This window comes from Dipodomys spectabilis, unplaced genomic scaffold (assembly GCF_019054845.1).
Source record: "Dipodomys spectabilis isolate Male_0828 unplaced genomic scaffold, ASM1905484v1 ptg000069l, whole genome shotgun sequence".
In the NCBI taxonomy this organism is placed as follows: Eukaryota; Metazoa; Chordata; class Mammalia; order Rodentia; family Heteromyidae; genus Dipodomys; species Dipodomys spectabilis.
This window is the reverse complement of record NW_024870746.1, coordinates 20,291,553-20,313,926: the sequence shown is the minus strand read 5'-3', so window position 1 is coordinate 20,313,926 and position 22,374 is coordinate 20,291,553. Positions and strand designations below refer to the sequence as shown.

At 42.6% G+C, this 22,374-nt stretch overlaps 1 protein-coding gene across 2 annotated transcripts in view; it reads right to left on the bottom strand.

Annotated features, from left to right (window-relative positions):
• The window catches only part of Kcnh1 (potassium voltage-gated channel subfamily H member 1), a 313,617-nt gene that overhangs the window by 71,595 nt on the left and 219,648 nt on the right, over window positions 1–22,374 (bottom strand). For both annotated transcript variants that reach the window (XM_042682005.1, XM_042682007.1), the window contains exons 9-10: window positions 18,286–18,538; window positions 2,712–2,908 (exon numbers count right to left, since the gene is read on the bottom strand). In XM_042682005.1, coding sequence (XP_042537939.1) covers window positions 2,712–2,908; window positions 18,286–18,538 — 450 coding nt within the window. The remainder of the gene's footprint in view (window positions 1–2,711; window positions 2,909–18,285; window positions 18,539–22,374) is intronic.

The window sequence follows — 22,374 nt, the reverse complement described above, 5'->3', positions numbered from 1 at the left end:
TTTTGTCAGGGCTTTTCTCAAACTGTGAACTTACTCTCTCTACTAAAAAAGCAACTGGGATTACAGGTGTGAACTTGCACACCTGGCTAAAAGAATGTCTTATACTTGCCAAAATTGGCCTACAGCTTTAATTTCTCCTTTTTTCCAGAGTCAATCATTCTGTACATATAAAAACAACCTGACAAGAATCCACTGTAGTTTTTATGGTCGTATTTGTTGTTTTTAAAGACAGATTCACTTGATCCATAATTATTCGAAGATGATTACCCTCCAAATAACCCAAACTGCATATTTTTTCCAACCCATATTATCAGCTACACTAGAAGCTGATTATAATCAACTTGCTTTCATAAAAAGGGGTCAATCTCCCCAAAAATAGGCTTTAAGAAACTCTACTTGCCTAAAAGTATCACCAGCAAAGCATTCCTTGTTCTTAGCCAAACCAGGATGAACTCTGAAAGCATGCCTCTCCACCACCACTCATCCTCGCCTGGAATGCAAATGGGCAGAACCACAGAACCAGAAAACTCATCTAATCACAGCCTCACATTTTGTGGTATGCAAACAGAGACCCAGAGATCCATGCCTTTCTCCTAGTCATCCTTAAACGTTTATGAGCCTGCACTGAGTGTGCCAAGATAAGCACTCAGGTCTCTGACCAGAGACTCACAGCACAGTGTAATTCAAAGGACTGAAAAGTGGTACAAGTATTTTTTCCTAAATAAGCCAATGGTAGGCAGTGTGTGTGTGTGTGTGTGTGTGTGTGTGTGTGTGTGTGTGTGTGTGTATTTCTGTGTATGTGAGTCCTGAGGCTTGAATTCAGGGCCTGGGCACACTGTTCTGATTCTGAGCTATTTTGCTCAAAGCTAATGCTCTACCACTTGATCCACAGCTCCACTTATTCCCACTTATGGCTTTTTCTTAGTAGTTAATTGGAGATGAGTCTCAAGAACTTTCTTGCCCAGGATGGCTTTGAACTGTGATTCTCAGATCTCTCTCAACTTCCTGAGTAGTTAGGATTACAGGTGTAAGCCACCAGTGCCTGGCAATGGCAGGTATTTTAAACCGTATCCAAATACTTAGAGAACAAAAGTTGGATTCCTCTATTTGAACTTTTCTGAACCTCTTCCTCTAACCCGAACACTTGCCTGTTGTAGTTAGACAATACTTCCTACTTCTTTTCTGACTCCTCTTCTACCTACTGCTCCTTTATTTTCCCACAACGCTATGGGTGAATCACAACCCCTGCATTAGTATCATACATTGCAACTATCCCTCTCATCTAGCAGATATTCTGTATTAGGTTTTGAATCCCTGGGAATAGGGTACTGAGTATCTTCCTGCTTTATATATCTAGTCCAGTCAGCTGTCACAGGATTACGTGTGATAAACGAATGGTAACATTTTAGCAGAGTCATTGGGTTAACTAACAGGAAATTGTCACACAATGATATCCTGACAGGTGTCATACGCGTGAAGATCTATGTAAAATTCCCATGGAGGGAGCTCAGGTGGCAAGGGCAGGCATGGAGAGATGGCATGGAGAGATGTGGTGAAGGACAGGGTTTGAAGGTTGAACCACGTGTGGACAGCTGAAGTATATGGACATGATCCTGCACAGGATAAGATTAATTTTCAGGAGGGTTGGGTTGGTTGAGTGGCCATAAATAAAGAACTGCTCTGGAGTAAGATGAAAAGCAGGAAGGTAAGTTTAAAGTTCACTGCACATTCTTTATGGGACTGGAGAGGACTTGGTTGATGGGGCTTGGTGATTTGAGAATACTCTGAGCGTTCTGAAGAAGGAAACGAAGTATGAATTCAGTAGAGAGCTTAGGTAGAACCAACAGGACCTGATCAGCCTCCCAAGCCACGAGAGAGGACAATGGAGAATCAATGTGGATAGAATGTAAATCAAGGCAGGGACCATGAGCTGAGGAAAGAGTTAAGGGATGAGGAGGAGGAGGCTCTTTAGGGGAACAGTCGTCTGACCATCTTTCCAAATGAGTCTTCTCAGCCTAGAGCTGCCTACCACACTACTGTTTATTACTGAAAGAAAATCAACCACAAAAATTCAAAGAAGGAAAGTGACCGTTTAATCTTCAGAGAGACAGCTGGAGAAATTCTGACGATCTGAGGGCAAAGGAAACAACTTTAACGAGATTTCTGCTTCTTAAACTACTGATCATTCTTTAACACATTGGCAATTATGTGCAAAACAGTTTCCAAGCAACCACGTTCCATGGATGTTGGGTTTTTGTTTTCTCAACCCAGCTAAAGCATTTCATATTTTTTAAGAAACTGTCCTTAACAGCTGGCTGGCTGGGGCCTTGCACCATGAAGCAGGGCCCTGTCACTAGAGAGAATTCACTTTACAGTTAACAAGTGGCTCCACACAGCCATTTTACTGACAAGCAATTTTATGTGTTACTCATCTTTTCAAAATTCTAGGTCTAGATAATACTGGAATAAAAGCCCATGCATATATAGACAAATCCCCTTCGCACCCAATCCATCCATCTTTGAATCTAACAATATTTCTTCTCTTCCCCACATTGAAGCAAATGCTTACCAGAGCAAGCAACAAGCACAAACTGCTTAGAGCCAACCGCATCATTTAAATAAATAGAGAAGAGACCTTCCTGGACCTAGTAATTATCCAAAATGCATGTAGGAAAGGAAAAGGCAGAAAAGAACTGAAACTGTCAGCTCACCCTCTTCCTCAGGTTGTAGGTAAGAATCAGGTTCCGGGAGAAGGAGTGGGAGAAGGCCGTGTAGAATTCCAGAACTTTCTGTAGGGCATCGCGCTTGATCACATGCAGGTCACAGTAGGTCAAGGCCCTAACATTAGCACAGGACTGGGCAAGGGTGGATTCCTTCCAGAACACATCTCCAAACACGTCTCCTTTCCCTAAGGAGAGAAAGTTGTCATTGAGGAAAGAGTCAGCCAGGAGGGGTCTGGCCACCTGCCTCACTTCCCTCTGCTCCTCAGAACTGCTATCCATTTGGCATTCTCTAACATGGGCTCAGACAGGGTGAAAAAGAATTTGAATTTGGACCTTAATGACATGCAACTTAAGGATCTTGAAAACATACATCACACAGTACATGTTCCATTCCATTTGTAATCAGTTACCTCCTCCAAGGGTTATTTTGATTACACGATTGAAAAGAATTCCCTCCCCCTCCTATTATGCTTTAGTTCATGTCTGTCCTCCCCAGCACTGACCATAAACCATAATTAAAATAGTTGTTTGTTTGCTGATTTGTTGTGTGTCTCTCATGTTTGATTTCTCCACTATCATAGAACCTACCACATCGCAGAAGCTCTATGGATATTTGTAGGAAGTGAAGAAAGTAGCTGTGAGTTTGCATTCATGTACTAGCTGAGAGGTGGGTTAGGCCACTGGTGAGGAGGATACAAACTCTTCATCAAGTCGCTGAAAAACAGGAGGGGTTGTCTCTAATCTGGATGATCTATGTAGAAGTCAGGTATGGGTTCAGCCCCTCCCAAACATGTTCACAGCCGAAGGTTTATATTTGTATTATACATCCTTCCTCTCTTCCATACTGAGTTCCAAATTATGCTCTTGACCAAAGGCTCTTCTAGTAGCATAAAAATATGGGCCCTTTATAATGACATCTTGGATTTTCGATCTCTAGCATTTCATAAATAGATTTAATAGCCAATAGGGCAGTCCTATAGACTGAATGCTTACGTTCTCAAAAATTCAGATTGAAATTTTAATCACCAACATAATCATATCGGGAGGTAGTGCTTTAGGGAGGTAATTAAGTATAACATGGAGTCCTCATGCATAGAATTAGTGTGCTTATCAAAGGGACCCCAAAGAGCACTCTTGTTTCTTCTGGCCAAAGGTGAGGATGTAATAAGAAGTAGGTAATTTACAACCAAGCCCTGACTCCACATAGCCGAATTCTGGGCCAAACTTCTACCAATCGCCTCTAAACATCTGCTTTTCACATCTATGAATATTCTTTCTGCCCTTCCCAGAGACCCATATTTTAATGTAATGTCTAATCCAAAGCTTACTTTATTCCTGGCACAGACTCTGGTTATAAGTAGTTTAAAATGTTTACTTGCTTCTAAATTTTCAGCACAGATAAACACAAATTTGAATTTCCAGGAAGCCAGAGAGGAATATATAGGAGGAAGTAAAAAAAATGCTGTAATGGGTGGAAAAAAAAGTGTATTTCAGGGAGCTGTCGGCTCCTGCTTCCAGATCAACCAAAGCCTGCACACAGCTGGGATCCAGGTACCTGTTGGCCCCTAAAGCTTAGGAGGAGAGCTGTTTTCCTGATTAAGGTTAAGAAGGCAATCATCTTTCTAAGCACATGGTCAGACTTGACTTTTTCTCAAGCAGCAAAAAGTGTCCACTCTTAAGTATATGAGAAACTCCATGAACACAACCTCCTCTTGAGTACTTCCAAAATATGAACAAAAAAAGCAAATAGAATCAAGGCATGGTGGCTCTAGCCTATAATCCCAGCTAAGGGAGATTGAGATCTGAGGCCAGCCCAGGCATGAAGAAGTTTATGAGACTCCATCTTAATCAACGACTGGGCCCATGTCTGTCATCAGAGAACAATAGCTGGGTGCAGGTGTGCACCTGTCATCCCCAGCAGCACAGGGAAGTACAAGTAGGGGGATTGCAATTCAGGCCACAGGCCTGGGCATAAAGGGAGACCCTATCTCCAAAAATGATCAAAAATGGGCTAGAGGACTGGCTCAAATAGTAGCATACCTGCCTTGCAAGTGCAAAGCTCCCGAGTTCAGTCCCCAGTGCTGAAAAAAGAAAACAAAAATCAAACAGACTAGATACATCACCTACTGCTTTTCCATTTATCTTTTATTCTAATATGAACATGCCTTTATTGACTTCATGTGAGTAGAAATTTACTTGGGGTAGCTTTGAGATAAGTATGTGTTTAGATGACACTATTTAGATTAATTTACCAAGTATTTTTTTCCCCAAACATCTGTAATATGGGTGGGCTAAGTTAGGGCTGGGGTCAGTGAAAGGGGAAGTTTCTTTCTATGGGATACTAACTGCCTGCCACCAAAGGAGGCACATCCAATTAGTGCTCCCCTGCCCTGAGTTCCAATCAATCATTCTGGCTAATTCACTTCTACATGTTAAATATTCTATAGCCCTCCTACATTACCTCTTGAATTTATGTAAACTTGCTCCTACAGAGAATCTTCTTTTTCTGAAACAGTTTGGCAATGGTTAACAATGGGTGCCACCATTATTTCTAGTCACATTAAAAGCTGAAGCCTGATTCACTTCACCTTGAATCAGGGCTGACCTAAGTCTCTAGACAGATAGAATCTGGAAGAAATCATGTCCTGAGATTTCTAGGCAAGGTCTGAAGAAGCCTCAAGGGTCTTGCCTGGTTCTTTTGGAACACTCATCCTTGGGACCCAATCAACAAGTGAGATGTATACACCACACAAGAGGTCACATGTCAAGCTGAGCCCTCAGCTGATATTTACACGCAACTACCAGTCATGTTCATCAGCCATTTTGCTGATCCAGTCCCGTCAAGAGTTCTGATGACCACAGCCTTGGCCATCGGCTGCCTGCTACCACCTGGGTGCATACCACTGCACCCAGCCATTGTGCTTCCTCCATAGCTGTGATGACAGACACCTGCCAGGCCACCAGGCCTAGCCAGTGATTGACTGACTCACAGAACAGTAAGAGACATAGCAACAAATAACCAGAATACACAGAGTCATGCTGTGCTAAGGTAAAAGCTCATGAGGAACTACCTATTCCAACACATCATCACACATCCTCCTAGACCTGACCTCCCACATTCACCCCTGGAAGGACAAGACGAGAGAGAGTAAAGAATGGCTCTCGTGAGGGTAGATTTTCTTGGCTATGCACTTTGAATATTAGTAATAGATGTACAATCTACAAAACCTGCCGTTGGGTATTGGGATGGAATGTGGTATCATTAAGCCAGAACATTAAGAGTAGAAGCTTATTGGTAATTTGTCTGATTCTTAAGATCACCTCATTTTTACTTAAATAAAATTGGGAGCTTTTCTAACAATAGAAGACCTCATAAAATCAAATAATAGCTCTTCAGGAACATCTAAGAGACTAATTTAGCCACGAAAATCCAGTTTATAAAGAACTTTCCAAGGGACTATCTACAGAATAAAAGGGACAATCACACTGTGGTTTGAACAGGCCATGAAATAAATAAATGTTTCAGAAATGACAGCCTCTCATAGTAAAAGGTTTTCCAATCAAAGATCTTTGACAGGAACAATAAATGGAAAGCAGTTCTGACTACAAAAAGTATTTCACGGTAAGATAATCACAATTAATTCTGTAGAGTTTTGGAGTCTCAGTGTTGTCATAACTTGGATTTGATTTTCAATCTAAATTGAAAATCATACCATTTCACTTCCTGTCAAGGCAGCATCTTTGGTATAAATGATGTTAGTGAGATTTAAGAATGAGGTGCCAGAGGACCTGTCACATTCAAAACAAGCCCGAGATTATTGTGGCAAGAGAGAAATGTTTTGATGACACATGTAACCTGGGAAAACTGTCAAAAAAGAAGGATGCAGAGCACTTGGCAGGCTATTCCAAGTTACATACATCTCTGGGAATAAAGACTTTCCAGGTCAGAACAGCATGGCAGAAGCCAGGACAAAACCAACACCCACAACCCCCTCTTGTGAACCAACCACTCCCTCCAGAACAAAAGGTACCCTATGCACTTGGCAATCAACTCCTCAGAGCAATCAGCTTATTGATTTATAAATTACACTGAGTGCTGGGTGTAGAATGTTAAAACCTAATGTCTCCAGAACACCAACATTCTAAGTGAAGCTGGAGGAGAAAAGGAGGGATGGGGAGTAAGGAAAGCAGTGTAGTTAAAGCTCCAGGCAAACATTCTTGTGATAATTAATCATTTTCCACTCCCTCTCCCACTTATACACTGCTGTCCTCACTGAACCTTCACTTCTGTAGTGGACATAAACAGTTCCTCAGAGGCACCAATGCAGGGGAAAGGAGAATTGATGTAAGCCCATAAAGCACAGGTAGGAGGCAAGAACCAGGGCTCAGGTGCAAAGGAAGAAGCAGGGGGCTTCTTTCCAAGAGGTGCAGCACAGGAAGCACTCCAGCCCCTGTAGTCAGTTTGATTTAGAAAAGGTCAAAGTCTGGCATAGCCAAGTACAGAGGCTGAAGGGCCTGGGTGCAAGTGGGGCACATTGGGTTACAAGCTTGAATTCAAGGGGTGTTGGAACTGGGACTTGGGAACATCAAACAGCCTTCCTGAGTGTTTACAGGTGGCAGGAGAGAATTCTCCTCTGAACCCTACTGCTGAGAGGGTGCTGTGCATTCAAAGACAGGTTCCCCCCCTGAGTAAGTGTGGCAGGCCAGGTGGACGAGACCAGGGATGAAATTTCTATTTCCCCAAATTATCTATTATTGCATACTCCTCTATGGACTGCATTATTAAGGGAAAATCCCTATCTGCTGATAAAGTCTCTAGTTCTAGACCCAGGCAAATTAGAAAGAATCTAATTATGCACACACCATTTGGCAGGCACTATTTGAGGGGCCAAGGCCCCACAGTGGGACATACTGTGAGAGGTGGAGACAGACATCACTATACAAATACATTAGGGGCTATAAAAGGGGAAAGTAGAGGAGGGGTATCCATCAAGATGTGTTCAATCAGACCTTTTCTTCTGTTCTCAGAAGAACAGAAAGGCAGAGAGGGAATGGGCTCAGACCTCCAGCTTCCCAATGTTTCCCCCCTCCCCACCCCCACTTTTCTAAAAATGGATCATTCCATGCAAGGTTCAGGGGCAAATGGGCTGGCTGTAAGCTCAGGTTAGCGCTGCTGGGGACTCTGTGACCTCTCCCTTACATATGCACCATCCTGCTCCTTCCCTGAATAACTTCTGCTCATGCTTTAAAACACACCCAAGCCTCCTCTCCAGCCCTTGGCCAGACCAGCTCCCACTACAGGTGCCATTTTGGCTCTATGCCTCCTCTAAGCTTTCCCATTGTGCTTATAATCATGCAGCCCCGTGGTTGGCACAGGGTAGACCTTGGTGATTGTTGCATGTACAACCAACCAGATTGTGGTGTCTTAGTAAACCTCTCCCAGCTTCAATTTACTCAGCTTTAAAATGCAGGTATCAAAAACCCACTAAAGAGCTGTTCTAAGGTTTACAAGTACATAATACTGTTCTTGGAATATACTAGGTGCTCACTGAGTTTACAAAAGAAAAATCCTCTAACAGCCCAGAGAAGCAAACACCACAGGGGTCATCAGCCCCTGTTTATAGGTAGAAAAGTGACAGCCTGTAGGCCCGCAAGCTTTCTCTACACTGCTGGGTGGCCTCTGCGCAGGGAGAGGCCATGCAGTGCTCCCTCTGAGCCTCTTCCCTACAGGAAGCAGTCACAGAGACCTGCCCAGGGCAAATACCCCACTAGGCGAAGGATAGAAGAATGACTTGAAGATGGAGGTTTGACCTGAAGTAGCCACGGTCTAGGCTTCCAGCTGTTCTCCTAAATCAATTCGCTCCTCTCCATGGCAATGGAAACATGACTTTTATCTGAACATGAAGATGACCAGAAGAGAGACCAAATCACAGCTAGATGGGGCCATCCATCCAAGTTTGAGTTCTGGGTAGGTATGTGGAAGGGATAGGTGCAATTCTAGGGCATATCCTCAAAGAGAGTCATGCCCTGTCCTTTCCCACTGGCAGAAAAAAGGGTGTAAGGTCTCTAAGACCAGAAGGCTAAAGGCAATACCCTGCTGCAGTTGAAGCAATCGTTCAGGAGGAGGCTGGCACTGCCACAAAAGTCCTTTGGCACTAGGACTGGTGACTGACACATGATAGAACAAGCATCAGCCTCATCTATTATTTGGGGGTTTTCTTGAGGCAGCTGAACCCTGTATCCTAGCTGATTCAGGACCCCCTGGCCCAGCAGGGTGGCCCCATGCTTTGAACTTGGGGTGGGAGGTGCACACATGTGTGTCTTCTTACTTTCTGCGAGGTGAAGCTCAGCGTCTGTCTGCAGGACGGAGAGGTAAGGTGCTGATGGAAACTGGGAGCTCATTCAGAGTAGAAGCTCCTGAGCTCAACACCTTGGAAGCCATCTATCTACCTGCTTCCCCCCACCCAGCTCTGAAGGTGACCAGAGAGCAGTACTGCCAAGGACTCCCTGCTCACCAGGCTGCAAGTACCCGCTACTTGCCTCTCTCCAGACGTGTTGAAGTCCAATTTTCTGAGTTTATTTTGGAATACTTAATCACTATGTAAGGCTATTTCTCTTGGCTCGCCTGAGAGAGAGTAAGTACATGACGTTTTGACATCTTGTAAATGCTGCCTTCTCTTATCTCTATAAAGCCACAAAGCCCTTCTTCTCATCTTTACCGCACAAATAAAATCCTGAGGCTGACAGTCACTGGCCTCTGTTACATGGGCTACAGCTTACAGATGTGAGAACATACATCACAGACAGACAGACAGACACAGTGCAATCTCATCCACTTGCCTTCCCGTCTGAGTCGTGAAAGTCTGTTGACTGGAAGGAATAAAGCCTCAGCTCTGAGTGCCAGGGCTTGGCTGACTGTGCTGGGGTGTTGAGTGCTTAGCTAATATGTTTTATTGGATTTCTATGCCAACAATGAATTTACCCTGGAAGCCTAGGCTCCTGGGACTGGCCAGAATTTCTCCTACTTTCCGGAAGGGAATCTACTTCTACAGGAAGTTTGTTTTATTTTAAGTTTTGTAGGTGATCTCAGAGATGTTCCTAAAACATTTCTTCAATTGGGAAGTTGGCACAATCGTGTTCTTCTTCAAGCCATCACTACGTTAGAGATGAAGGCCTGTCATAGGTTAAGCACAAACCTGATCGACACTACAGAGCATCTGTAAAGTTATGGGCCTGGCCACCAGTTAATTGCACCTGATTCTGTGTCTCTCAGGCAGCTCTGAGATTGACATTCCCAAAGGTGGGGTGGTGTCTCATCACCTCCACATATAATTCAAATTCCGCTTAACAGTTACTGTGGACCAGGCAGTGTTACAGCAGCTCAGGGGGCTAAATGAGATCATATGAATTGTCTCTATGTTCATGGGACTTACAAATATAAACACACAACATGTAACAGTAAAGAATAAAGCAAAAAAAAAAAAACCATGTAGTGCTGGGATGTTGCTAAGATATGGGAGAGGTAGGACTCTGGAGATTTTCATAGCGAAGATGAAAGTAGATGTAGCCTTATGTCCAAGGCATGAGAATTTAGAGATGTGAAAGACATGATTTTTTCCTACAGAGCAGGGGAGGTGACTACATGGTTGGGAGTGAAAAGGGCTGGCTTGGGCAATGTTCCTTCTCTCAGCAACACTTCCTGGTGGTCTTATTTATACTGACTGCATTCTGACTGCTAAGAAGGATCATTTGAAATAATTTGTCCCTGTTCCTGCTATTTCCTTCCTTGGGAAGGCAGCTTGACTCTGCAACACACTATTAACCTCTCTCTTCCCCTCATCAGCTTGATGAGTTTGGAAGGAGAATCTGTGTACATGTGGGCCAGCCCCTGCCTCCTGCCTCAGGAGCTTACTGTCTACAGGAAGTCACGCTCTCCCTATTCCTCCATGACCTGAGAGTCAGGGGTCAGATGTACACAGGGGTGGCCTTGCACTAGTCAGCACCATGACTGGGATTGAGTTCTTGGATGCAAATACACAACACACTGTGTAATGACAGGAAGTCCATCTAGGAAAGCAGGTGTTGTGACTGGTACTTGTCTTACGGTCTGTCTCTTGGTTCATAACTTTGGGGAGATCTGTGGAATTTATTGAGCACCCTGTGCACCCCACACCCACACATCTTGCTTCTCATCCTCATCTTCCCTAATACCATCTCCTAGTGAACTGGGACTCCTTCCTTGATCAATCTGTGCAGACACTTCTAGCCCTTAATTTGATTCTAGTATTTGTTGATGCCATTTAACATTGTTTTCACCTCTTCATCAAAGTGTCTTACCATCCATGGTATAGCATAGCTTAATGGTATGTATGATTTTGTAGTATGCTAAAAATAGCCGTGTCTTTTACAGTCCACAACATGTTCTGTGTAGTGAGATATTATTCTGTCGGATTTGCCAATGTCCTTTGTTCAGTCCCTCTCCCCTGACTTCTGTGACACCCCGTGACCTGGCCTCCTGCCAAGCGGCCTGCTGCTCTCTACACCTGCAGCTAGATAAATGAAATTAGCAGAATGTGCCTCCACCGAGCACACAGATCACAAATCTCCTACTGAAAACAGGTGGAACACTTCCCTGGCTCCAACAGACGGGACTTGAAAATAAATGCATTGTTCTTCTCATTATTTATAAAGAATATAAAAATGTGTTATAGAAAACACTCAAATGTACTGAAAAATAGAAGATACACATTACTGCTAAGGTCACCTTGCAGAAAACTTTCCTTAGCATTTTGGTACATTTTCTATCTTTCTTCTTGTACTTCCCTTAACACAAGTTAACATATATCTATATACATGTATAGCAATGGATATACATATATTCTAATTTTTGCACATTTAAAATATTTGATACATTCTAAGTGCTTATAAAACTTCTTTATCTCATTATCACAACAACTGCCTGATTAAATGTAATTTATGATAGAGCTAGTCCTTTTGTATAGATACTAAAATAATGGGAAAAATTCCTTTAGCAAGATCTATTATAATAGCTATCACATTCATTTTTGCTCGAGGACCATAAACCAATTTTTTTAAAAATAGTTTAAGCAAAAACAAAATTAAGAAAGATAGCCTGGCTTCTCTTTCTACTCCTTCTCAATCAGATAATGCAGGCATTACCTAAGAGAAGTGTTTTGTGGTTTTGAAGATCTAGATTATTCCTATTAGAGCTCCTTGCAGGAGTGTAGAGTTAATGTAATTGCTTTGGTTAATGGAACAGCTATATGAATATTAATGCTTGGTTGGAGGATGTAGAGAAACACTTAAGCATACTCCCATCCCTACAAGCTGAGCGTGAATAGGCAATACTATGTGGTGAGCAGCAGTAACACTTACCTGGCAGATTCAGCTTCATCAGCCCATTGAGGGCAATGCTCAGCAGGCAACAAGGACAATGTAGAGGTGGGGGTCCTCATTTCTCCCCACTCCCCCTCACAGGAATCTTGGGAAGGATTCCTATGAAGGACTTAGCTTCTCTACCTTGAAAAGATTGAGGGTTTACACAAGACTGATGTGGTAGTTCTGAACTTCTGCTAAATAAACTATCTGCTGTCTTGGCCAAGAACTGAGGAAGGGTGGATGATAAATACAAAAATAGATGATATATTTTTCTGGTTAAATGAGTAAACAGCAAAGAAACGCTGTCAAGACATCTTTCTGGAAAACAAAATACCGGTCTTTTAAATTGTATCCCAATAACCAAAAGAATCTGTGAAAATGAAATAGTGCTTTCTCAAGATCTACCTGAAAATTTAAAAAAAGGAAATTCTCATTTTGAAAGTTATCACATGCTCTTTTAAAGATAGCTTGAAAGCCAGACAAACATAAGAAAGGAAATTAAAATCTCCTATAGACTCAAAACAAAACAATTCAACAGAACATGATGGCAAGCATGCTTCTGGGCTTTCATCTTTGAATGTATTTCCTCATATAGCTGGAATCATATTGCATTAAATTTGTATTCACTCACTCTATCCATCATAAGAACTCCTAACATCATTTAAAATTCCTTATGCGCATTTTGAATGACTACAATCTCATTTCTGAAATGTTTTGAAATACTTGGTTATTTAGAACAAATACATGTTCTATCTGTGTCTCTCCCTCTCTTTCTCTCTGTTCTTTCCTTCCTTCCTTTCTTTCTTACTTTGTATTCTGTCTCTGATTCCTAAGTATCTGTCCCAAATCCTAGATTCTTTTCTTGGTTTTCTTCCTTCCTTCCTTCCTTCCTTCCTTCCTTCCTTCCTTCCTTCCTTCCTTCCTTCCTTCCTTCCTTCCTTCCTTCCTTCCTTTCTTCTTTTTTTCCTTCCTTTTCTTCCTTTTGTGCTGATACTGGAGCTTGAACTCAGAGCCTGGGTGCTGTTCCTTACCATTTTTGCTCAAGTCTAGTGCTCTACCACTTAAGCCATAGATCCACTTCAGCTTTCTGGTGGTTTACTGGAGATGAGTCTCACAAAGCAGGGTGTGAGTGGCTCATGCTTGTAATCCTAGCTACTTGGGAAGCTGAGATCTGAGGATCCAGGTTCAAAGCCAACCTGGGCAGGAAAACTCCATGAGACTTTTATCTCCAATAAACTACTCAAGCAAGCTCCAAGTCTTCAGGCCAAGTGGTAGAATGCTTGCCTTGAGCAAAAGAATCTCAGGGATAGCATCCAGGCCCAGATTTCAAGCCCCAGGACCAGTCAAAACAAAAGAGTCTCACAAATATTCCTGTCCACGTAGCTTTGAACTGTGTGATTCTAAGTCTCAGGCTCCTAAGTAGCTAGTATTATAGTGTGAACTACCATGTCTGACAAACCGTATTTCTGAGGAACACTAAAGCCCCCAGTTGGATGCAACTGGAAGATGGATTTACATCCAGTGGAAATTTATCACTTTCTCTTGGGCTGCTTCTCCTCCTGACTCAACCTTTCACCACTAATATCTCTGTTTCCCCCTCATTCAGCTATCACTCTCTCACCTCCTAGGATTTGCTCTCGACACCCTGTAACTTTTGAGGGGCTCTCCTTCATCATTGTTCATCCTCCTGGCTCTCCTAACATTTGGCAGATTTAGCCAATAAAAATCTGGACTATCCAATTGATTGAATTTCAGTAAATGAATGATTTCCCTGACATCATATCTTGGGTAATATTTGGAAGGAAATTTGTGCTACTAACTCTTCAATAGTTACAGTATATGAAATTCAAATTTAGCTGACTGGCTTTTATCTTACTTCTCTGGTCTCCATTTTTACTGCCTGAACCTTGCCCTTAACCTTTCTATCATAAGTCACAGCCTTTCTGTCTCTTGGTGTAACTCATTCATCTTTGTCGATCCCAGTCCAATCTGTCTCATACCCTAATTATCACGTCTGATTTCCCACTACCCAGTTTCTCTTGATTATGTATAGAGCCATCCAGATAAGCCTTGATCCCTTCTTCTCCTCTTCCATTTTCTTTCCTCCCCAACTTTTCCTTCCTCCCCTCCCAGCCCTGTTGACTTGCCAGTCCTGCCTCTCCTACACCCTACATCTGATTCTTTGGACCTTGGTTCTCCTTCCCCACCTCCCTTCCATACTATACTCAGAACTTCATCCCTTCTCCTGACTCATCTTCAGGCTTCTTCATTTGTGGAAGTTAAATCTTCATGCTACTTCCCTGTCTCAGACTTTCCCTGGTTCCTTCATTCTCCTAAGATAAAATTTAAACCCTTAACTTGGATCACAGGACATTTTACATCTCAGCCTCTGCCTGTCTTTTAATTTAGCCTCTGGTGCCCACCATGAAATGGGCTATGTGCTTCATGGCATGCCCTTCACTCTAATATTAGAAAAGAGAGGTGAGTAATGCAATCAAGGTAGCATGATGGGCTTAGCAGACTGTAGGAGACCTTTGGAGACTCCTAACCAGCTAGTGGTAATTTGTACAAGATTACAGTGAAATCTCTAACTCCAGGTCTAGACCTCTTTCTACTACTTGATGCAGGCTGACCAAAAGAGTGCATTCTGTCTTGCCCAACAGAATGAAAACAAAACAAAACAACAAGAAAAGTAACAGGATGACCCATGATTAAAATACAAACTAAGAATTAAAATGAAAAAAATTCATAAAAGTTACAACAGTGACACTAAATCTCAGTGAAAGGCAATCATATAAATACTGAATTTACAAGACAGAGACCCAGGGAGATACTTCACTTACGTAAGCACAGCCTTGATGTTAGCTTGTGACTCATCCATGTTTTCCAAGTAACAGAGCACCCAGGAAACAGAGCACCCACATGTGAAAAACGTATTTGGCAGGAGGAAAATGGTGTCTATGCCTTTTATTCTAATATCCACAAACAATTAGAAAAAAATTACCTTGAAAAATCTAATGAATTAAGGATGCATGCCAAAAAAAAAAAAAAAAAAAAAAAAACAGGACTGTAACTTTGATAAGCCATTAAGTGATGTCTAAGAGAATTCCAAAAGGAGTACTGTCAAAATTAAGGCAGAGGGAAAGTGGGAGAAAAAAATGATGTTCAACAATAACTGTACTCATTACATTACTTATGTAACTATAACCCCTCTGTATGCCACTTTTACAACAAAATAAAATAAAATAAGGCAGAGAACAGAGGAGAAGAGGACAGTAAGAGATTTCTAGTATGACTTTCAATTCAAGAGGGATACTGAATGTGTTTGAAGAATCCTGTTTTTTTAAATTGCAGGCTTTGGTCAATGTCAAGAACTCAATTTAGTGGGTCATGATGGTCAATTTCTTTTTAATGAAAGAAAATAGAATCTAATAGAAAGTACCACATTGTATTTCCTTGTAGTAAGAGCAATATTGAATTGCATAGACCACTGTGGGCATATATGTGTGTATTAGAAATTTTAATAAATATTTCAAATTAGCATATCTTAATTATACCAAGGGGTTTTATTGTGATACTCCATCATACATGCATATGAAATACTTGTATCAAATTTACCTCCTTTGCCCTCTCCTTTTGCTCTCCCCTCCATTTTGCTAGCTCCTCTCTATTTATATTCATATCATAGAATCAAAATTTTATGTGGCGAGTTATATTTACAAGTCTAGAAGTCTTTCTTTAGAAAGAACTCCATTTTTGACACATGTGAAAAACCCACTCAGTTACTAGTATTGTCCATTTCCCTCATCTTTTGGAGTCTATGCTAAAATTAAACAGAATGGGGGTGGAATATTAGAACTGGAGAGAAGAAGCAATGTAATGCAGCAGAATGTAAATGAGCACATTGATAATAAGAGACCAAAGAGCAAAAGAATAAAACAGATGACCCTTGGCCTTTCTCCCCCACAAAGCCTCCTGCTTAAAACAAGTAAAGATCCTTCTACAATTTCCTTCCTCATTGGAAAACTGGATACACTGTAGCTGTCCAGTAAATGCTCATCCAACAAACCCCTCTAAGCATTTATGTTCTCTCTGTGGTAATGTTTTTCATGCAGAACAATGATTATCCTTTTTTTTGGTTGAACGTGGGGCTTGAACTCTGGGCCTGGGCGCTGTCCTTGAGCTCTTCAGCTCAAGGCAAGTACTCTACAACTTGAGCCACAGCACTACTTCCAGTTTTCTAGTGGTTTGTTGGAGATGAGTCTCAAGGACTTTCCTGCCCGGACTGGCTTTGAACCACGATCCTCAGATCTCAGCCTCCTGAGTAGCTAGGATTACAATGTCAATCCCTTCCACGCCAAGCTGTTCTTCAAGGAGTAGCATTGCCACTCTTGTATCCCCATTTATACAATAGTGCCAGCTCAGTAAGTGTTGGTTAGAACTAGAGAGCACCAAAAGACAGTAACAATCTAGTGCTATTGCTAATACCCATTTTATAGTTGAAGCAGTAACTGATTTTGATTGATTGATCAAAAGTTACTTCAATGGGAGGGAAACTAAACTTACAACAAAATTCTAAACTTATGTTTCCAGTGAGAAAATAGCCTGGAATCTCTTACTCCACTTGGCCTAAAGGACAGGTTGACTTAAAGGATTTGTCACATCCTTTTTATAGAAGAAGGGCCTCTTGACTGGTTATTTAGGATACCAAGCTCAGACCTACTTTTCAAACCCAATCTGGCACTAAGGGGAGCATAAGAGATGCTTTTTTTTCCAGTCTGGACAGCTTGAGAACAACAAACACTTCGAATCCAACACTTTGGAGTGAGTTCAGAGGTCTTGTCTACATTGCTAACTGCAGCAAGGCTGCGTGCCAAGGAGCGCTAGATTTGGGGAAGCAGTGGATAAACGGGTCTGTCAATACTGGGTCAAGCCCTGGTGGTTTTTCCTCAAAAGAAGGCCAGCCTGAGGAGAAATGAGGGAGGGATGGGGTGTGGTATTTTTCCTTTCTCTCCCTTCTTCAGCTCCATCATCCCTTCAGGCTTCAGCCTAGGTGACCAAACCATTCACCAGCAATTATGGCAGCATAGATATAGCCAGAGGTCCTGGTTCCTCTGACTAGATTCCCGGGGAAGGTACCCAGTGCTTTATCCATGGGTGAAAATGCCCTATAGCAATAGATTAACTCAAATACAAAGGATTGTTTACTAGGCACTACTTACTCTCCCTTGAGCCAGGCCAGCCTTCAGATAGCTATGGCCAATAAATGATTCTCTTTATCAAGAACATCACCGAGTACTCAAGGTAGAGATTAGAGCCCTTGACCTTCTGGTATGCTAAAGCACACTCTTTCACCTTTCTTTGTCCCATCCCTGGCAGGTAGTCAAGTTTCACTGCCAGGTGATGGAAAAAGCAAAGAGGAGATACAAGCTGTTGTTTTCAGAGAGACACCTCCCTCCCCAGTAAAGCGTTGTCCTGGTAGCTACCTCAGGAAGTCAAGCGAATTTCCCCAAAGACATTAATATTCCATAGTTTAAGTGCCAACATGTACACTCTGTGTCTGCTCTTCCTGCCACACCTCTTTGTCCTCTGGATGGTGCATCAGCTTCTGCGATCCTAAGGTAGTCCCTGTGGCTTCCTGAGTCTGTCATGATCTAAGGCTCAACTTGATCTTTAACTCCATCACGCTCTTGCCGACATGCTCCAGCCACACCAACTAATTTGCAGTTCCCCACACGACTCCTGTTTCTGTCTCTACAAGAATTCGGCACATGCAGTCCTCTCTTCTTATAATACTCTTCTTGATCCCTTTCTTCTTCGTGCTAACACATCCTCAGTTTTTAGGTTTCTGTGGAAGTGTCATTTCTTCCAGCAACCTTTCCCACATAAAGACTGAGTTAGATGCCACTTTCACTGTAGTGCAAATGTCTACTTTCTGTTCATCTACCCCACTAAACTAGGAGCTCCCTGGGACACTTTTTGTCACTGAAATAACCTGATTCATTTGAGTCATGCCACAAAGCAGACACTCATGTATTCGTTGGAGAGTTGAGTGCCTGTTAGCAAATGGTCCTGCCCTGTAGAACAATCTTTAATTGAATGGTAGCAGCCTCAAGCTGTTGGGTAGCTAAACACTTTCTGTAATCTAGCTTGAAACACCTACCTAGGATGGCCACCACTTCATCATCCTGGATCACCTCTAGGGAGCCAGACACCACAAAGCAGAGGCTGTCAACACTCTCCCCGGCGTGGTAGATGAGGTCCCCCGGGGCACAGTGCACAGTCTGGAACTCCATGGCCAGGGCCCGCAGGCAGCCATCGCTGGCCAGTCGGAAGGCTGGGTGCTCCTTGAACACCTTGCGGTTCAGGTGTACACAGATGTCAGCTCGCATGTCCTTGGGGCAGATCTGCAGTACCTGATGGAACAAGGGAAAAAGAAGTGTGCCAGTCAGCACTGGAATCTCCAGCCTCCTTCCCTCAGCACTTCAAGCAGTAGAAGCGGCACTCATGAGGCTGGAGCACATTCTTCTAGTCAAAGTGTCTGCCCCCCTGGTATTTCCACTGCGTGGAAGAGACAGGTGGTATCTAAAACAGCTAAACTCAATGCTTAGGACTCCTGATGCTGAGAACTAGGGCTGGGAGTAGACCAGATATCGGGGAGCCAGAAAGTGACATTTAAACTGACATCTCCATAATGTATCAGAGGGAGTTATGTCACATTTCAGCAGAATGATAAACACATAGGTTCTCGGGAGGCCTGAGCAACCTAAGTGCAGGTGAGGGGAAAGGCCTAGGAGATCCGTTCAGAGAGGGCACCAAGTGTTGAGAGAATTTTAGGTCATGATAAACCTTGTACCACACCAGACAGAGAGACAAACTTTGGAAGGCTTTTGAGCAGGGAGATGCTACGAGTGAACACATATTTTCAGAAGAATAATGCAGTCTCAGAATGGAGGTAGAGAGCTGTGATGGCAAAAGGAAAGAAGAGAGTCCAGGAATCTAGTCTTAGAAACTGGACTCCTGGATCTGTGTTGATAAGCCATGAGGGGAACTGTGGGCAGTGAGGCCACTTGAGAAGTGACCAAGTTCAGATTCCACCCATAAGCAAATTACATATTTCAATTGATACACAGTAATCGTACATCCGTGGGGGAGGCAGAGTATTTTAATGCATGTCTACAATGGATGATGATGAACTCAGGGCAATCAGCTCCTCAAATCTGTGTCATTATTTTGTGGATTTGGGGGGAACATTGTGTTGAGAACATTCATAATACTCTCTTATTTTTCATAATAGTCTCTGCTATCTTGAAATCAACAGTAAACTGATTAACAGGTACAAAATTGTAATTTAGAAGGAATAAGGTCTAGTATTATATAGCACTGTTGGCTAACAATAGACTAAAGAATACATTCTGATTAGAGACAAAGGTGCCATTCTTTTAAATCCCCAGGTGTACTGGAGATTGAGCTTAGGTCCTTGAGCTTGCTAGGCAGCAGATACTTTACCACTTAGCCTTACCTCCAGCCCCCAAACATATCTTGCTTATAGAACTAACATGATTATAGGATATTTTTAAAGAGATACATAAAGTAATACTTACTGAGCACTTATAGCATGCCCAGCTTTGCTAAGTACTTCATTTTATATATAAAAATTAATACCTATGTCCTAAACATTGTTTTAGGCTCTGAGAATGTAGCAATAGAAAAAAAGAAATAGACAAAATTCTCCGTCCTCATGAAATTTACCATCCAGTGAAAGAGACAAATATAACAAGCAAAATAAGTAAAATTTAATAGTGCTAAAAAGAATCATTATGTGCATGCTAAAAGAACAATAAGATATAAAAATAAAGAAGGGTAAGACTACAGGTTTTGCATTTTGAAATGTTCCATGCATTGGCTTAGTGCTTATATGAACACTGTGATATATGTTATTATTGTACCACTTTACAGATGACACAGGGAAGCTAGTTTACTTTCTCAAAGTTGCACAGCAAGGACATGGCAGAGCTGTGATCTCAAACTAGGTATTTTAACATCACAGCCCAGGTTATATCCTGATCAACATACAAAGCAGAGAGACTTCTACTATGACTTGCAGCATTTGGAAAAATGAAGAAGGGAGTAACAAGGTTCGGCAAGAAATGTACTCATTACTTTACTCATGTAACAGTAGCCCCTCTATACAGCATCTTTACAATTAAATAAAATTTTAAAAAAATGGGGGGAACTGCAGGTCATGTGGATCTCATCTTCGGAAAAAAATAATTTAATTCTCTAGCATTTCTAGGGGGAGCAATATTTCTCCAGACTACATTTTTTGTAAGAAAATGTTGCATAGCTCTTATATAAAAAGCATTAAGAAACACAATGGAACACCTTCAGAGAAAGCAGGAGTGCTTCTAAAATATTAATTCCTCACCCCCAGTCTGTGAACGAAGTGGGGTGAGGGGCATAAAGCCAAATGTGTTCAGCAGAAAGTTTGCCTTGTGGTCCTGGCCCAAACCGTTTGCTTCTGCATCTTGAAACTCACTCAGAAGTTTGCAAGTCCACTGCTTCCCCACATCAAATCTCACCTTGCCCTTGACAGCTTCATTCTAACCATCCCCAGTACCTCTGCTCTCTCTACAGAGTAAGGCAGTGAAAAGAAGTCAAATGATTGAACTGCCAGCTCCTTCATCTCAAAGTGACTTGACCACTCTAAACTTCCACTTTAGCTATCAGACAGCTAGCTGGGTACTGGTAGCTCATTCATATAAACCTACTCAGAGGATGAGATTTGACAATTGTGGTTTGAAGCCAACTGGAGCAGGAAAGTCAGTGAGACTTATCTCCAATTAAATACACACACACACACACACACACACACACACACACACACACACACACACACACACACACACACACACACACACACACACACACACACACACACACACACACACACACACACACACACACACACACACACACACCCCAGAAGTGGACCTGTGATTTGAGTGGTAAAGTGCCAGCCTAGAGCAAAAAACTAAAGGAGAATGCTCAGGCCCTGCATTCAAATCCCAGTACTGGCACCAAAAAAAAAAAAAAAAAAAAAAAAAAATGCAGACAGCTAATTGACTTGGGAAAGTGAAATGAAATAGTACATAAAAGTACACTGCCCAGACAGTGTTTGGCCCCATTGAGGGGCTCAATAAATACCTCTCCCCTTCTCTTGGAGCCTCTGCCTCCTTCCTCTACCAGCACAGGAAGGCCAGGGAGTAAGCACTCTCTGGGAGTGGAGGAGGAGGGCTGACTGGGGATTGAAGGTACTCAAACTGCCAAAGTCTGGGCCGAGTGCTTGCTAAGTATCGCCTACCATAAGGCTCCTGACAAACAAGACTTCTCCAGATGTACAGATTTAATTTGAGGTTTTGTCTCCCCAAGCAGATCGCCAAGGAGGGGAAGCATGTGTGTGTGTCATATCAGAACTGTACTCAGCAGCTCAGAACCAAGATTCATTCTCCAGGTGACTTCACATGTAAATATTTGGTTTCCCCTGAGTTGAGTTCTGCCAGCCGGTGCTGCCAGTGAATGAAGCCTTGGCCTGGAGGTAATGTTTTATTCATGGCACCTATTCCAGAGCCCAGGAGAGTACTGTTAGAGAAAGGGGAAGAAGGAGAGAGAATCTGAAGTCAAGGAATCAGACTGCTGAGCCAGTGGGCCTTTCCATCACTCTTCCTGTCTTCCGTCTTTCTCGCCTCCCTCAGAGGGAAGGGCTCAGCTCTGAGACCGTGCATCCTTCCTAGCTTGCCTTCTCTATGCCAGGCTCTGAGGACTAGCCTTCTATTCCTTGAGAGCCTGAAAGACTGTGAGACTCAGTACCTCCGCCAGCCTGGGCAGCAGGAGGTCAAGGCTGTGACAGTGAGTGCATTCCTCCCGGCCTCAGCACTCACTGGAACTTGAGCTCCTCTCATGAAGTCTTCAGCTTTGAACTTGTGTATGGCCTTTTATGAGGCATCCATGAGCTGTGTGTGGCTAGTCTGGCACCATGCCTGACACAGCCGCGTGTTTCATGCCTGTTGGTTGCCACCTTGTTGCTGTTAGACAGTAGCAGCTAAGGAAGGAGGCTTTGTAGTCTAGAAAGGCAGAATCCAAAATACCTTAGAGGTCATGTAGTCTTGAAGGTCACTGAGTTGACCTTATAGACATGGACACTGAGGCTCAGAGAGAGACACGTGATGTGCTTAGTTATTGTTGAAACCCA